This window comes from Andrena cerasifolii, chromosome 3, assembly GCF_050908995.1.
Source record: "Andrena cerasifolii isolate SP2316 chromosome 3, iyAndCera1_principal, whole genome shotgun sequence".
NCBI lineage: Eukaryota > Metazoa > Arthropoda > Insecta > Hymenoptera > Andrenidae > Andrena > Andrena cerasifolii.
This window is the reverse complement of record NC_135120.1, coordinates 376,617-395,166: the sequence shown is the minus strand read 5'-3', so window position 1 is coordinate 395,166 and position 18,550 is coordinate 376,617. Positions and strand designations below refer to the sequence as shown.

At 37.3% G+C, this 18,550-nt stretch overlaps 2 protein-coding genes across 2 annotated transcripts; one reads left to right on the top strand and one right to left on the bottom strand.

Annotated features, from left to right (window-relative positions):
• Positions 1-5,828: 5,828 nt before the first annotated feature.
• Positions 5,829-7,915, top strand: LOC143367060 (uncharacterized). The gene is made up of 2 exons (XM_076808681.1): positions 5,829-7,084; positions 7,791-7,915. Exons 1-2 carry the CDS (start codon positions 6,735-6,737, stop codon positions 7,816-7,818), a joined length of 378 nt encoding a protein of 125 aa, XP_076664796.1. The 5' UTR covers positions 5,829-6,734; the 3' UTR covers positions 7,819-7,915.
• On the bottom strand, positions 7,133-18,372 carry LOC143367026 (uncharacterized). Its single transcript, XM_076808629.1, has 8 exons — positions 18,166-18,372; positions 15,209-15,417; positions 14,966-15,148; positions 14,040-14,126; positions 13,652-13,929; positions 13,336-13,495; positions 13,114-13,254; positions 7,133-12,994 (listed from the first exon to the last, which is right to left on the bottom strand). The coding sequence occupies exons 2-7, from the start codon at positions 15,408-15,410 to the stop codon at positions 13,142-13,144; spliced, it is 1,023 nt and encodes a 340-aa protein (XP_076664744.1). The 5' UTR covers positions 15,411-15,417; positions 18,166-18,372; the 3' UTR covers positions 7,133-12,994; positions 13,114-13,141.
• Between the last annotated feature and the right edge of the window lie 178 nt (positions 18,373-18,550).

The window sequence follows — 18,550 nt, the reverse complement described above, 5'->3', positions numbered from 1 at the left end:
GATATAACATTAGTTAAGGACGTGTTCTAAATAGTCTATTTAGGATGCCATTTATTACGTCTTTTTTAGGATTTATATTCAAAAGAACGATAAGAGTTTTTGTTCAACTTTTTTGCACACACATTTATTGATATTTAAAGTATGTAAATAATTTTGGAAGTAAAAATAAACAAAATTATATGAGTTGTATTTGGTTTTAAGGAGTCCCTTTAAAAAAATAAGTGTTCTACTGGCAGGGGTCGAATGAAACTGCTATTATTTTCAATTAATTATGAAATATCTGTAATTTTATTACTATTAACTTTTATGTTCTAAGAAAACTGTTATAATATGTAGTGTATTAACTCAAACTTTTATTCCATATATCTTTATACAGGGTGTCCCAAAAATGTCGGAGTTCCTTGAAAGTGGTGACTCAGGGGGTGATTTGAAACAACTTTTTCCTTAGCGAAAATATTGTCCGAAGCTTCGTTAACGAAATATTAACAAAAACCCCCGACCAATCAGAGCGCGCGCCTTCCGCCCGAGCTCCCGTTGTAGCGTTGGCTACGCGGTAGGCGGCTGCGCTTGTACTACGAAGGTACGAACAAGCAAGTCGGCATGCATCGAAGGAAACCGCGTTACACAGTTTTTTTTTTAAAGCAGAATCTTAAATAATAATTGTTTGAAGTGAGAGGACAAGAAATACGCAAATTTCGTTTTCAAATAAGGCATAAACGAAACGGTAATGTAACAAAAAATGTACGACAAGTGATCATAATTCGTTATTGTGGTAAAAATCCGTAGTTTAATTACGGCCAACATAACTAAATTAAAAAAATAATATTAGGTATATGAATAAATTCTTTCAGACTGGATTTACATAATCGGTATAAAGCAACCGAATATCTATCGCAGTGATATTCGTAAGCTACCAGAAAAATGGCAAAAGGTAATTAACAATAATGGAAATTATTTCGATGATTGAGTTGTTTTCATATTTTTTAAATCAAACTGTTATTGAACCCTAAAATCGAACAGAATTTATTTCTACACCTAATGATCACTAATAAATTAAATAACACTCACCCCTACGGGCATTCCTTTCCTTCCTTTCCTTCCTTTTCGGAAACCTGAGTCACTAAGTAGGTCACTGTGCCGATCCTGGTCATCGGTGGACGAAAAGATTTATGGTAGGGTTGCGCCCACTGCTCAGCTGATCGCAGGTATACGACACCACCCGAAGATAAGGATCGCAACGTCAAGTGCATCCGGGTTAATGTACCGAATATTCACTTCACTGCACGGCCACTAACACTCATCACTAAATTTACTTTTCATGGAACGTGTTGTTCCTACGTTATAAAATTGGTGACCCCGAAAGGGGCCGATTACTGTTAGTTGAGCAGTTGCTTGATGTGACCACCCTCAGCGTCTATGCACGTCTTGCGGCATCATTGGCTCCGTTGAGAATAATCTAGACGCCAAACGCCGAATTGTACCCTCGCTGGGGGTTCGGATGTGCAGGTATTCCCGTGCAAACGCTCGCACAGTAGCACTTGCGTCCCCGTTGTTCCGGGCGTACACCCAGAACATCGCGTAATATTCTTGAACGGAGAACATTTCTGGGACGAGATTGCTAGCTGACTGACAGGATTTTTTCCAAGCAACTTCCTCTACCCCCAAGTAGTTTCTCTCGTTCCATTATGAGTTAACTCCCACCAGAACAAGAGGCTTTAGGTAAAAAGAAGCCAGCACATTTTCGAAACACACGTGCTTTGCAGAAGAGCGTTGACGTATTCCGTGCGAGAAAAGGTGGGCTTCGGAGAGGAGATATTGCTGTGAAGAGGGCCTCTTCAAGACAGTGGCTGCTTCAGAGGGATGCAGGGCAGATTGGTTAGATTAGGACCAATCGGACTTCATGCCCACCTTTTCTCGCACGGAATACGTCAACGCGTGCTTTTGTTTTGAAATTCAAGCGCGTCCTTATACTCGAGAGATAAGGGATCTGTCTTTAATTTGAAGGAAACACGAAGCAGGCGGGACTACGCGCAGTAAACGAGTTACCCCCTTTCTTCCTGTATCTCTCTGCGAGGCGTATTGATGTTGGATATTACTTTTTAATTGCTAGTTCTTAAAAATTAATCAGGCTGGTCGGCCAAAGCATTTCGCCAGGGTCGCGGTTTATTACCATATTTTCCTGCGAGTCGGCGGTAGAGAACGATTTGTTTTGGGTAATTTATGGCTTAGCTGGTTCCGCCTCGTAGCAGACGTGAACTCAGGGTATCGGAAAAGGGAAACAGGAAACAGTATTTTTTTCTTTATAGCAACTGAAAGACTTTCCGTTTCTCATCTCTTGGGACCCTTTCGAACCGAAACACGTGGTGTCTGCTGCCTACTTCGAAGCAATGGGTACATTGGCAGTAAAAGGACGGCGCGCGCGCTTTTGTGAAAGTGTACGATGGGTCGTTCGTTGCACTTCTGCAAAGCACGTGTGTTTCGAAAATGTGCTGGCTTCTTTTTACCTAAAGACTCTTGTTCTGGTGGGAGTTAACTCATAATGGAACGAGAGAAACTACTTGGGGGTAGAGGAAGTTGCTTGGAAAAAATCCTGTCAGTCAGCTAGCAATCTCGTCCCAGAAATGTTCTCCGTTCAAGAATATTACGCGATGTTCTGGGTGTACGCCCGGAACAACGGAGACGCAAGTACTACTGTGCGAGCGTTTGCACGGGAATACCTGCACATCCAAACCCCCAGCGAGGGTACAATTCGGCGTTTGGCGTCAAGATTATTCTCAACGGAGCCAATGATGCCGCAAGACGTGCATAGACGCTGAGGGTGGTCACATCAAGCAACTGCTCAACTAACAGTAATCGGCCCCTTTCGGGGTCACCAATTTTATAACGTAGGAACAACACGTTCCATGAAAAGTAAATTTAGTGATGAGTGTTAGTGGCCGTGCAGTGAAGTGAATATTCGGTACATTAACCCGGATGCACTTGACGTTGCGATCCTTATCTTCGGGTGGTGTCGTATACCTGCGATCAGCTGAGCAGTGGGCGCAACCCTACCATAAATCTTTTCGTCCACCGATGACCAGGATCGGCACAGTGACCTACTTAGTGACTCAGGTTTCCGAAAAGGAAGGAAAGGAAGGAAAGGAATGCCCGTAGGGGTGAGTGTTATTTAATTTATTAGTGATCATTAGGTGTAGAAATAAATTCTGTTCGATTTTAGGGTTCAATAACAGTTTGATTTAAAAAATATGAAAACAACTCAATCATCGAAATAATTTCCATTATTGTTAATTACCTTTTGCCATTTTTCTGGTAGCTTACGAATATCACTGCGATAGATATTCGGTTGCTTTATACCGATTATGTAAATCCAGTCTGAAAGAATTTATTCATATACCTAATATTATTTTTTTAATTTAGTTATGTTGGCCGTAATTAAACTACGGATTTTTACCTCAATAACGAATTATGATCACTTGTCGTACATTTTTTGTTACATTACCGTTTCGTTTATGCCTTATTTGAAAACGAAATTTGCGTATTTCTTGTCCTCTCACTTCAAACAATTATTATTTAAGATTCTGCTTTAAAAAAAAAAAACTGTGTAACGCGGTTTCCTTCGATGCATGCCGACTTGCTTGTTCGTACCTTCGTAGTACAAGCGCAGCCGCCTACCGCGTAGCCAACGCTACAACGGGAGCTCGGGCGGAAGGCGCGCGCTCTGATTGATCGGGGGTTTTTGTAAATATCTCGTTAACGAAGCTTCGGACAATATTTTCGCTAAGGAAAAAGTTGTTTCAAATCACCCCCTGAGTCACCCCTTTCAAGGAACTCCGACATTTTTGGGACACCCTGTATAAATACGAAACTTTTATTTTCTTGAAAGTAGAAAAATGCTTTAGTTAAACGGGAACATTTATTCTGCTCTGGAAAAGTTGTGACCAGCAAATTTTCTGAAAATGTTATGGAGTGGATAATTCTGAAAAGTTGAAACCTTAAACAGTTCGGTGAAAATAATTGTATAAAAATCACAATGTACTTCCTCTTCTATATTTACCCTGCTTCCAATTCCTTAAATAATACGAATTAAAAAGAGATTCCTAACTTTTATATTTTAATCCGCGTATCGACTTTGCGAGGCTTCCTCGCAAAGCACGCTTCGCGGATTGGAGAATCTGGAAACCATCTCGACCATGAATACCAGGATCAACTTTTCGAATTCCTGGCGTTCTCCCGATTAAGATTATACCAAATGTGGTGTAAATCGGCAGGCAGTAAACCGTGCTCCGCCACAGTATAAATAAGTTATAATGATTTTCTGAGCACTGACCGTGACGAAAATTAATCTTGTGGTTCGCACGATGACCAAAAGAAGAAGATGTGTTAGATCGAAGAATGTTTTCCTGGAAGTGGGTTGGGAAACGAAATTACTCTGAAGCAGTACCAGTACACCTCGCGGTGAGACACAAGAAGAAAAGAGGTAGTCCGCTGACGGAGCGTGGTTCTGCCTGCGTCGTCCTCCCTACCAATTCGAGACGGATCCCTAATCTCTCGAGTATTTGGAGTATTGAGTTTTTCAATATTTTAAATATATAGCAACTGCGACAGTTATCCTGCCGAGCCTTGTCACCGGGATTTACCCACCGTGGACTTTGCCATTTTATTACGGGTAACGAGCGAGTAACCGAAGGACGGGTGACCTAAACGTTATAAAATTTAATTGCACTCTTTAGGACATCCTTTTCACGTCCCGAATCTACGAGTTTGTGAAAATGCAGGTAATCATTAGTTTGAACAGAACAGTCAACACGACAAGACCGCGTAGTCAAACTGTCCAAGCAGTCACAGTGAAATGGTGTAGATTTTGTGTATTGTATCTACGTATAGTGTATAATGTGCGAGCTTGCGAAAAAATGGAGCAACACCAGCAGCAGCAGCCAGGCCTTCCCACCTCGCCAGTGAGGAAAAATTCTTCAGGGAAGGTAACTTAATTTTCATGCATTAATTGTTTTAATCGTCTCACGAATATATACAGTAAACTGGGGAACATTAGCAGGTTTATGTAACATTTTGTTGCATAATATAAAAATTAACATTTTTACATTTGCTTCAAGTATCTTATTATAACATTCCATCTGTTGTAATTGTACTTCTAGTGTAAAAATGCATACAATTTTTGTCCTTTTCCTTCTTTAATACATGATAATTAACTGCCAGTGATACCCCGTATTGCCTCGTATTATAGTTTTCCGGAAAATGTAAAATATTACGTACTATTACCCGGCCGAAAGAAGATCCCCAAGAGGCGGGCTCGGGCGATACAGTCCGTCGCTATGACGATTGGTCGAATCACCTATTTGGCCACACTTTTAAAGACGCGGCACACGTATTTTGGTTATTGGCTGAAGTAGGCACATGATTGTCGCACCGCGCGACGAAGAGAGCGAACAAAACACATCGAGATCGAGTGGAATAGAGCGATCTGACCGACGAGCGCCAAAGCAATAGCGTAGGCATCTCAGATAGTTAACCATTAATATATAATAACATAAAAATTTCCTTATTTTTCACAATATATTCAGGAAAGTATTATCATTGGTTTGGTTAGATTTTTCTGATTAAAATAAGCCCAAACGCAATCTCGCACAGATTGTTTGAAAAATAAGGAAATTTTTATGTTATTATATATTAATGGTTAACCGTCTGAGATGCCTACGCTATTGCTTTGGCGTTCGTCGGTCAGATCGCTCTATTCCACTCGATCTCGATGTGTTTTGTGCGCTCTCTTCGTCGCGCGGTGCGATAATGTATGTGCCTACTTCAGCCAATAACCAAAATTCCTGTGTCGCGTCTTTAAAAGTGTGCCAAAATAGGTGATTCGACCAATCGTCATAGCGACGGACTGTATCGCCCGAGCCCGCCTCTTGGGGATCTTCTTTCGGCCGGGTAATAGTACACATATCGTAATTTCAATCTATCAGTTTCTTACCGTTGTAAATTTGGTTTTTATCGCATGTTCATTTTGGACAGAGAAATATCCTTATCAACGTTCATAAGGAAATGAAGAAGAATCCCCCCACCAAATACCCCGAGATTATCGCGGCCAGTCCAAGCAAACCGGTATAGGCCTGTCCACGGTGAGGAAAACCCTTGCTGAATACAAAGATACCGGCAATGTGATTTCTCCGAACAAAAAACGGCGAAAATTGAGCGCCATCCAAAAACTATGCGAAGGGGAGAAAGACCGAATTCGGCGCAAAGTGCATGGATTTTGGTTTAGGCGGGAAATCCCGAATTTAAATAAAAATTCTTTTGGCGGTGAACACAGACCCTGCCCTCGGCATGTATAAAAGAAGCACTTTACATAAAATCCTGCACGATTTAGAGTTTTCATTTTCGAAAACACACAGAAATAGCGGCCTCATTGAAAGGAATACATAGTGCGTTGACGACAAACATATTTGCAAAAAATAGCGCAATACAGGGCAGAAGGTCGCCACATATATTATTTGGACGAAACGTGGATCAACGCAGGCGATTGCCAAAATAAAAAATGGATTGACAAAACTGTGCGTTCAAGCAGGGACGCGCAGGAACGTGGATTATCGGCAAGCATACCTCCACCCACCGGTAAAGGTAAACACCTGATTGTCGTGCATATTGGGTCCGTTGACGGGTCTGTGCCTGGTGGTCTCCTATGTTTCCAATAAAAAAAAACAGCAGAATATCATGATGAAATGAATGGTGATATATTTTTGGAATGGTTCGAAGGCATTCTGCCATCGTTAAAAGAGAATTCCGTTATTGTTATGGATAATGCGTCATACCATTCGGTAAAAGCCGAGCGTTGCCCAGCAATGAACTGGACCAAGCCACTGATTATACAATGGCTTATTTCAAAGCAGCAGGCTATACCACCATTTGCCGGTAAGGTCACGTTGATTGATATGGTTAAGCAAATCAAGCCCCAGTTCGACAAATATGTCATAGACGAGCACGCAAAAGCAAACGGAAAAATAGTTCTACGACTACCTCCCTATCATTGTGAACTAAATCCCATTGAGTTGGCATGGGCAATGGTAAAGAGGTATGTTAAAGTTTCAAATATAACATACAATTTCGACCGTGTCCAACAATTACTCATCGAAGGCGTCGAACGTGTGTCTGTACAAAATTGGCAAAATTTTGTGAGGCACACCGAAAGTGAAGAAAGAAAATTCATCGAGCTCGATGAGATCATTGATGAATTGAAAGATGCGGAAATTCTGGGCAACCCGATTCCTCAGGGAGACTGCGGGGGCTCTGAAGCAGATACAGGAGAAGATTTATTAGAAAATATTTAAAGTTTCATAGGCTTAATTTTAAATAGTACTGGTGGCTATCAATCAGTGTGTGTGTGTGTGTGTGCGTGCGTGCGTGCGTGCGTGCGTGCGTGCGTGCGTGCGTGCGTATGTGCGTTCATGGATGTTAAATAAACCACAGATCCGAAAGATTCGGAATCAGCGACTTCGAAAACTTTAGTGCACTCATTTTGCCGTGCGTATTCGGAAATAATTGTGCCACCGTGTATATGAAGGCATCGCGTGCGGAACAGTTGGCAGACAGATAACCGGCGGTCAGACGGAGAAAAACGTAGGCGGTTAAGTGGGGAGTATTTATTTCCTTTTCTTCACTAATATAGCCTACTCCTAGCGATACTATATGCAATGTACTTAATAATAGCGTAAAATACTAAATCTAACCTTACACACGCATTATGTATCGTTAGATTGTTTTCTACATTATCTTTCCAGAAATGAGTTACGAAAAGGAAGAAGATAGTATTCGCATGCTTTTTGAAGAAAATGATTCCGATTCTGATTATAACGATGGAAATGATACAGAGGTAGAAGACTCCCTTGAGGTTCAAGATGAAGGTAGTGACACGGAACAGGAATGGGAACCTTCCGAAAATTTGGAACAAGGACCTTCTTCATATTATGTCGGTAAAGACAAAAACACAGTGTGGAAGAAAATACCTTCATCAGCTGCTGTTAGAACCCGATCGAAAAATATAGTCACCTGCAAGCCACGTGCGATAAAAGCAGCTCGACAAATGACTGGGGCAGGTGAAATTTGGAATTTATTCTTTAGCGACAAGGTAATTGAAATGATTGTCGCCGGCACCAATCAATTCATTCAACATATTTCGGTAGAGTTTAGTCGTGATCGAGATGCTAAGCCCACTGATAAAGTTGAAGTACGAGCATTTTTTGGACTGCTATTATTTGTCGGTGTAAGAACAAATAGTCGCCTAAACGCAAAAGATTTGTTTAGAACAGATGGGTCATCCCCAGAAATTTTTCGCTTAACCATGAGCTGGAATCGTTTCTATTTTCTTATGAGATGTTTGAGATTTGATGACAAAGAAACCACAAGTCAAAGAGCATCTTTGGACAAGTTGGCTCCAATCAGAGAACTCTTTGAAGAAATAGTACTATCTTTTAGAAAATATTATAGCGTTTCTGAATTTGTTACTGTTGATGAAAAATTAGAGGCTTTCAGAGGACAATGCAGTTTCAAGCAATATATACCGTCCAAGCCAAATAAATATGGTATTAAAATTTATGCATTGACTGACGCGATAGCGATTTATACGCTAAATATGGAAATTTATGTTGGGAAACAACCAAATGGGCCTTATCAGGTGGATACAGGATCACTTGCATTGGTTACTCGTTTATGTGAAATAATTTCTAAGACTGGACGCAATATCACTTGTGACAATTTTTTTACCAGCATTCCTTTAGCGGACGAATTATTGCGCAAACATAATCTGACCATGATCGGCACAATTCGCAAAAACAAAAGAGAAATTCCTAAAGAGTTTGTGGAAGCCAAAGATCGTAAAATAAAGTCTTGTCTCTTTGGACACCGAGAAAATTGCACTCTTGTCTCATACATGCCAAAACGAAATAAAAATGTTCTTCTCATTTCTAGTATGCATGATGATTCATGCATCGATGAAGAAACCGGTAAACCGGAAATAATAATGGCATATAATGCTACCAAGGGAGGTGTTGATAACCTTGATAAATTGTGTGAAACATACAATTGCGCCAGGGGAACTAATAAGTGGCCTATGGTCGTCTTCTACAGTCTGATGAACGTGGCTGGAATAAATTCATATGTTATTTATACACAAAACAATTCTGACGCGAAAATAAGCCGTAGAAAATTTTTAAAAACATCCTATGATTTGATGAAGGACCATCTCTCCAGGCGTGCTGTAACTGAAAATTTGCCTAAACTTATGAGAGAAAGACTTCAGCAAATATGCCAATTAGAGACGCTAAAGAAAGAGTAGCTCCACGATGAAACAATTACCTGGTCGTTGCTCATATTGTTCATCCACTAAAAATCGCAAAACCCGGTACAATTGCAAATCGTGCAAAAGATACTTCTGCTTAGAACATGCTGTTATGGTATGCTCAGATTGTTATGCTTCCATGTCTGTAAACGAATAGTTCCTAAGGTAAATTTGATATGTTGTGTTGTTTAAGCATTTTGTGAGATTTGATTTATGTTAGTTTGTAAACAAAGGTTTATCTTTTCGTTCTGTATTCATAAAATACAATTTTGTTATTGAATTTTGTTTTAAAAATCTTAAGAACAGAATATCTCAATAAAACCTTATTTTATGATAGTTTACTTTTACCATTTGAATTAAATACATTCCCTAACTTTATTCATCAATAATTTTGAAGAAAGTACTTCGATGATTTAAATAATAATATCACAAGAATCGGTCTGTGACACCGTGCGCGGGTATACGTGTTACGTTACGACGCGCGGGTATAGTAGGGTTAAAGAATTTTATTCTAACTCTGCGAGGATATATTTTACTCTCAAAAAAAAATTTGAAACATACCGCCCAATATGCCCCGCGTACTTTAAATCAGGACGCACTAGAGAATTTCTTCGGGCAAATAAGACAGCACAGATGCAGGCTAAACTATTTATCACCGAAACAATTTCAACAAACATATAAAGCAGTCATGGTGAAACATGTTTCGGCAAAACATTCATTACACAGTAATTGTACACAAACTTTTGAATCATCACTACTGCAACTTGAAGAACTAATAACACCAATTAAGCACGCTACAGAAGTCGTGATAAATCAAAGTTACACCGACGAGCTAGAAAATTATAATATTTTAGAGAAACAAATTAACGCGGACATCATATTAAATATTGAACATTTAATAAAAAAAACTCTTTCGAGATACACCTGCAGAACCTGCATAGCAGAAATATTCGAAATCCCAGACGACTCTATGAAAAGATCTTGTAAAGCAGACTTTATGGAAACTTTACAACAAATTTATAATATTACGGCTTACATAGTTCGTACAAAGAAGAAGGCCGAGAACATATTAGAAACGATAAGAATATTATGTGGCAATCATATACGGTTTGATTTTAAATGCCACAAAGTATTAATAATGCAACATATTACTAAAATAATATTAAAGATGTACATGCGAAGCTATTGCAAAACAGTAAATTCGCGTAATGTTCATAACAATAAATTTTTTCATTCAATAAAGACTAAAAATCAAAATGAAAATTGTATTTCAATAATTTATGTCCGATTTGTAATAAAAATACGAGAACGTTGAAGGTGTGACATACCAAACTAATGTTGATCTGCTGAACGAGCTGGCAGAGGACAAATCTGATGTGGAGGAAGACCAAGCGGAAATCGCAATTGTTTTAGTGGACTTGGAAACATCCGGTTTTGAGTTAAACTGTGACATTTTGCAAATTGGGGCAAAATGTGGGACAAAATCATTTGATATTTATATCAATCCCATTAAAGACGTTTCTGTCAGTGCTAGTCAGGCAAATAATTTCACAAGCTGCTACGATGACCTATTTACAATAGTTGAGAAGTACCGTCTGTACCAATACGAGCTACTTTGGCAAATTTTCATGAATGGTTAACATCGCTGGGATGTATAATGTTGTATTTCCACGCACAATCTCACCTTTGATGGGTCGTGGTTAATGAAGAAAATTATACGCTACAAAATGTTCACTACAAAATCAATTTGCGGAAGTAGTTTTCGGTTTTGTAGATACTTTAGAAGTAATTAGAAATACTACTGGGTGCAAACAAAAAGGGCAATGCTCAATCAGCGGACTAGCCAAGGCATTAAACATTTCTGCCACTGGTGCCCATAACGCGGCACGTGATTGTGTTATATTACACACAATTTTAAAAAAATTAAAAATAACTTCTGAAAAATTGTTAACAAGTGCAAAAACATTTTCGGAACAAACTGCGGTATGGCATAGCCAAGAGAAAATAAGAAAGATTGTATCAACGTTCGCACCTTTCGAAAATCTGGGCTTTTCGGTAAAAAAGAAGTTGGCATCAGCTGTAATTGACATGGCAATGTTAAAAGAAACATATGCACTGCGTGAACATAACGGACTAGCCCAATTTCTGAAAAATCAGATAAAAGTAAAAGTTAATCAAACCATTGCCAAATAATCGATAAATAAAATTATTACATTCTTAAAACACGCAAAAATGTGATATTTTATATATTTTATTATTGTATTCTTCATTATGCAAAATATATCAAATTATGCCAACTGTGCCAAATTATTGCATCTTTTGTGTATTTTTACCTGTTATTCCATATTCATAATCCCGCTATGTTTCTCATTTCCTTTTTCTATCTCTGCATGAGTGTAACGGAGACAAAAAGTTAGCCAGAAGATTCAGTTAGAACCCAGATAGCACACGACGTCTTTCAGACTTTCAAAACGTCTTAAAGACGGCTTATAGACGTCGTCTGCTATCTGTTAACCCTTTCGGCAGCAGCGCCGGATATATCCGGCATCCATCTGATGACCTGTGTGGACCAGTACCGGATATATCCGGCGGCACGGAACGAGCCGTCGTTCCTAGCACCAACTTTAGTCGGCATCTCCAAAAGGTAAAAAAAAAAAAATTAGTTAAAAGCACTTTCGCGGAAATGTACGCGGAACCGAAAGAGTTAACAGCAAACTATAAGTTTGCTTCGCTTGGTCAGGGGATTGCGACGTTGCCGTGGTTTCATAAGCTATCGAGATACATATCGTGCCGACAGCACAATTTTCTCAAGTTATAATTTACTAGCTTTACTACTCGGCTTCGTCCGAAATTTAGATTCTGATTTTATAAAAGAAAACAATTTTTTTTAGTCTTTTTTTTGTGAAAATAGTCACATATATCTGGATTAACCAGGCATAATGAGCCGAAGTACATTTCGTGACCCCTGAATTTACCGTTCGAAAGTTTTTAGGCGACAGACAAACACACAAACATACGAAACACTTTCTGTTTTATAGTATAAGATTTCTTTAAAACGGTGTAGTGAAAACGATTAAAATTTAGCAGATATTTTCATCTATCCATATACTACAAGTACAAAAAAAATGAAAACATTGATAATATTCCTTCGACATTTTTTCAGAGGTTTTATCCGTCAAGATCTTTCCATAAAAGTACGTGTAAAATCAGTGAAAATTGAAATCGTTATAACTCAGCAACCGTTTAGTGGATCCGTTTAAATTTTTTGCAGCACACCAGGAAGACTATAAAGAACAATCTCACAAATTTTCATCAACTTGGTAGTATTTGGAAATAGGTCCCATACATCCTTAACTATATCATGCTGCGATGCTTGCTCGGGAACAGCCCGAACGGTCGTACGAATAACGCATCACTACCGTATTTCGGCTTCGACTTACATTCATACTAGAAACATCATGCAACTATGGCACGCAGATTTTCATGAAGGTTGACATTAATGCTAGTACGGGATGTGTATATTCGATGCGTATTTTTTCTAACTGCCGATATTCATGTTATAGTACTTAGTTTTGTAGCGAAATAAGTTCTTGAATCAATACGTTGTAGGGTACATACTTTGAACCCCCTTATGGCGAATATAGGCAGCTAAAAGAAATATGTATCAAATGTTTTCACGCCGTCATTTATACCAAGTTTCATCGAAATCGGCGTGTCACGGATGATTGATGTTCCGCGTGAAATATTTTGATGTGTCCCATACTTACAATTTAATAAATAAACAAAATCTTGTTACTAAATTTTTTTAGAAAGTGATGACTTTCTATCAGAGGCTCTTTTGAGCCAGGATTGTATGGATGTCTCCGTTTCCTTTCTGCCGTCAGACATTCTTGATTTTTCTGCAGCACCTTAAACAAGAATTTCGATCCAAAATTACATTGAATTCTATAGTAATCAATATTAACTAGTAAAATAAGTGTCATAATTACATATTATGAGCCTCGCCAAAGTTAAATTGTGGAAATCTTTTTTTCCTTTTCTCCCTAGCCAACTAAACAATAAGGCTACATCATCCGTTATCAATGACGATAGTGTGCGTTTAACAAAATTGTAATTGTCAGAGCCGCCAAAATTTGCCAATTCGTTAACCTAAAATTTAAAAATAATTTAATATTAACAAATTAAATATAATTTCGTTTCAAAGAAATACTGAAAACGAATTTTGAAAACGGTGTGAAACTTTACATAGGTATCCATTTTCTGCATATAAGATATACATATTAACAAAAATGGTATTTTACTTACTCCATCTGCAAAATCTTCTTCATTTTTTAAGATATCTTCCAATTCTTCTAAATCCTCTAATGAGTTTAGGGGAAATTGTAGTTTTGGATATTTAGAAAAAAAAGAACTATTATTTTCTCTTCCATTTCGTCCAGTCTGTAATTCCTTCCTTAAATTCTTAATTTCTTGTAGCGTGTCCACCACAAGGGATCTAATTAAGTGGGTTTGTATTACAATTGTTTCCAAGTATTTATTTTTTTCCCCGCACTCAAAACAGGTAGGGTCTGCATATACACTTTCTGCGAATTATTTAATACATATATAGATGTCATATTTTTTACTGTAACTATACATCTTAAACAATATTTCCGCGTATAACATCTTTATACCTACAAATATGTTAACTTACCAGTAACAATGTTTTCGTCCAAAGAACTTTCATTCTGTCCAATTTCTGTTTTAATATCATTATTACTTACATCTACGCTATTATCCTCTGAAAATAAGAATTATTTCTATCAAACAGATACTAAGAAGAGGTTGTCTTTAAATTACTTAAAGCTTGGGGGGGGGGGGCAGGTCGCGGCGTCGATACACACCTTTATGTTATATTTTTTGGCCCAATTTTCAATATGAATAGCTTAAAAAATGACGTTTCATCGTACGCACGAAACCGGGTTAAATGAATTTATATGAACCTTTAAAAGAATTTTAATAACTGAAAAATGCAATGAAAAAAATATTATGTAAGGAAGGTGGGGAGGGGGGAATATAAAATCTGACGAATTCTTATACTGGAGGAGAGAGAGGGTAACAAATCGTTAAAATTATCCTTACGGAATTTAAGGGGTTATACCTAGTCACGTGGCCGAAAAAAGGCGAATGTTTGTGATTTTTTTTTGAAAAAGCGGAAGCCTATATTCTTACAGAACATTTTGCACTTAAAAGAGCAACATTTAAAGAACATTTGGTATTTTTTTCGTAGAAAATATTTATGTTTATAATAAAGTAACAACCCACATCCAAGAAGCATTTTTAAAAATTTGGTTTTGCGATGAGCGCTGCCATTCGGAACCAGATTATATAAATCAAAAAACAAAAAAGATTTCGTTAGTATATTAATGTATCTTCCGACTGACGGAGAGAATTTTCCGCAATATTAATTTAAAACAAAATGGTGGTTATTTAAAGTTGAAATCCTGATTTTTTTCGTGTGATTTTTGCGCCTGACTAGGTATAACCCCTTAAGGAAGGCCCCTAAATGTAACAAAAAGTATTAAATAGCTACAGGTGTTATAATTTGATATAGCATATTTTCCCTTCGTATTTACACACCTAACAATGACGTCATTTTTTTCATTTTTGGAGGCATACATAACGAAAAATCGTGCAGTGATTCGTCACTGTTGGATAAAATTTTTTCAATAAGCTTCCGTTTATTGGTGGCTCCAATTTCCGACTGTAAGTCTCTGGTCTCTCCTACTAATCTGGCCTTAGTCCTGGCTTTGGTATAATTACCTGCAAGTATTAGTAATTAATTCAATTGCATATTTACTCTCTATAATAATTTTAACTTACTAAAAGTGGTATTTCTGAAGACTTTTATCTTGTACGTCGGCCAATATTTGTTTAATGGCTCACATTTCTTAATAGCATTGGTTAATCGATTTTGAGTCAATGTTGGCCAATGGCATAAATCTCCCTGAATCCACGCTGACGGCACTGTGTCGACAGTTCCGTCGGCGACAAATTGGACAACAGTCCATGTTTGTTCCTCCATCGTTATTCTGACAGTGGAAAATATTAAATTAACCCTTTACAGTTGACAATCCCTGTATGAAGATAACAATAGAAATTATTAAATGATATGCATGCTAAGAGTACTAAGACATGATTGATAACACAGTTCGACAGCCATGTGGACTTGTAACATTCAATAGCCGTTTCTTATAGGTTTTCGTGCCCTGAAAACGATTCCGCAAACCGTTTATCGCCATCACCCTCAGTTTTTGAGAAACTCAATTCTGAATAAGACTGCAAATTTTCAACTTTGAACATCTTTTGTGTTGAAACGGTAATACTTATTCGGTTGCTCGTTGCGTCAAATTATTCTATGAACACTCCCGAATACAACGGTATAAGTTATTAGTGCATTATGAACATTTAAATATGTTTAAACATCGATCAAAGGGAAAAGGACACCCGAAATGCACCCATTTTTGAAGATATCTTTCAATTTATTTCCAAAACTAAGGGTGTAGGAGAAAATCTAAGCATTTGACGCGATGCAGCAGACATTTTTCCTTCGGAAAGCATTAACAGAAGTGGTAAGTCACGTTTTGTTTTTAATACAGAAGCAAAATAATTTGGCAAAACGTGCGGTGCCGACAGTGGTAGTCAACGGCGGCGCACGATCCTCTACCGCTCAGCGTAACACAATCGCTTAACGCGCGTGACTACCACTGTCGGCACCCTTAGATTTGGAAATAAATTGAAAGATATCTTCAAAAATGGATGCATTTCGGCTGTTCCTTTCCCTTTGTTAAATGTTCTTAATGCAATAATAACTTATATCGTTGTATTCGGGAGGGTTTAGAGAATAATTTGACGCAACGAGCAACCAAATAAGTATTACCATTTTGACACAAAAAATGTTCAAAATTGAAAATTTGCATTTTTTTTCAAAATTGAATTTCTCAAAAACTGAGGGTGATGGCGATAAATGCGAAATCGTTTTTAGGACACGAAAACCTATAAGAAACAGCTATTGAATGTTACAAATCCAGATGGCTGTTGAACTGTGTAATCTACCAGGTCTAAACCACAAAACGAACACAAAAGGGCTGATGACTAGACGATTGATCTAGTAGTCAGCCATTATAATTTAAATAATTAGAATTTTCAGAAAAAAAGAAATTGTTAAATTTTGAGTGCACACATCATAAATTTTTAACCACTTATCATTCTGACGATTAACAATAACTATACTATAGGGTGGCAGATACATATATAACCTGATAGAAGAACCTAGCTGACTACTGGCATATAAAAGGATGGAGTTAGGATTTTACTGGCTGACTATTGGTAAGAAGAACATTTCTGGGTATTTTAGATATTTTAAATAAAAAATGTTATACTATTAAAAAAATCATCCACACATTTGAAAAATAGATACTTTAAAGAATTTAACTATCAATAATGCATTTAAAAAATAGTATATTAATAATAACAATGCGTAACATGAATTTCCGCTTTCCCTTAAATGGCCGACTACTGGCACAGTTACCCTACATAATTTTAAACAGTTATCATGTAAAAGAGTTTCGATTATTATTCTTATCAGTCAAAACTTTAGATATAATAAACAGCCTGCGGCCAGCCTTAAGTTTAACCGCCCAAGTGCGTGGGCCCCCTTCTGCACCCCCGTCAGGAACGGCCCTGATTGTACGTTTTGGAAAAGGTACAGAGCATCAAAATCAGCTTATGGGTAGCTCACACCCAGAGTGTCAATGAAGGTTTAAAACCACAACAGTTGTCAGTATCATTGGTTTGCTTAGAAACTTCAAGTTCCCCATTAGTGGATCCTTGAAATATTCATTCTTAAAGAAAGGAAATATAACATTATAAAATTGTTCGTTCATTAAAATTGCTTGTCTCTGTTCGACCTTTTAGTATTTGTTGTACTCATTTGAGACTCTTCCTATTAGACTTTAAGGTGCTTTGTAAACAAATTTCAAATGGAAAACAACTGAAACTGTTAAGTGGTCCATGAATTCTGACACCTTGTGCGATACATTTGTAAAATATTCTGAATATTTTCTGGTCCATATAATATTTTAAACGTCTCAACAAAATAATTTAATAATTGTGGTGCGTAATGAATGTGATCAAAAATATCTTGAATTTGATAAAATACCTGATGCTACATTACTGACAGAAAATTGAAATATCTATCGCTATATAAATTATTTAACAAAACTACTGGGCCTGTATAGAATGAAAATTGTTGAAATTCTGTTGCCTTCTATCATTTCAAAACATCCAGACTTCGCGGTTTTCTGTTACATATTATTGGAATATATTTTTGCCAGATGTATCAATGAATAAGATATATTTGATATTTTTTATATCATATTTTTGTACAAGGTTTCCCACCGCGCCATAGATTAAAAAACAATTTTTTTATCATGCCCAGAAAAATCAAATGCATATAATCAAGAGGAAATAAGTCAATTACGTCAATTCCAGGAATATTTTCTTCCATTTCCGATCTGAATTCAGAGTCTGTTCTTACATATACATATGTATGTTTTTCATATAAGGTTATAACAGGAAATATTAGTATGGACATTAATAAAATGAAAATTATCATTTCTGTCCGAAAACCTAACAGCAGATGATGTTGGGACCTCCTGGTCCGAATAATTTTGAAGCACGTAGACGTGTAAAGATCATTTAGCACGCATGCAATATTTCTATAATTTATATTTACCAAACATTTTTAAAATAATAAAAAACAAAATATAAAAACTTACTTTGATCTAACGTATCTCACCCCACGTAGCACACGGCGTCTTAAAAACGTCTATTTTACGTCCATTTATGGTCTGAAGTAAAAGTAACCTGGAGACGCGGTAGCACAAACTCAAGAGGCGCAAAGTTTGAATCGGGTCACACGAATGTAATAGGAAAGGGAGACAAAGTGAAAATCACACACATCTTAGAGGTTTGGAAGTAGTTAGATATTCTTTTAATAAGTAAACTTCAAGATTATAAATTAATCAATATGTACCCACTTGGAAACGGATGTTTAAACAAATGAACTTCACCTTTCTCCCTTCTCCTAGGTATGTAAATTCAGCGCAACGTTGTTAAACGTTTGTTTTTGCAAGAATCGATAATCGAAAGGAAATGGATCGA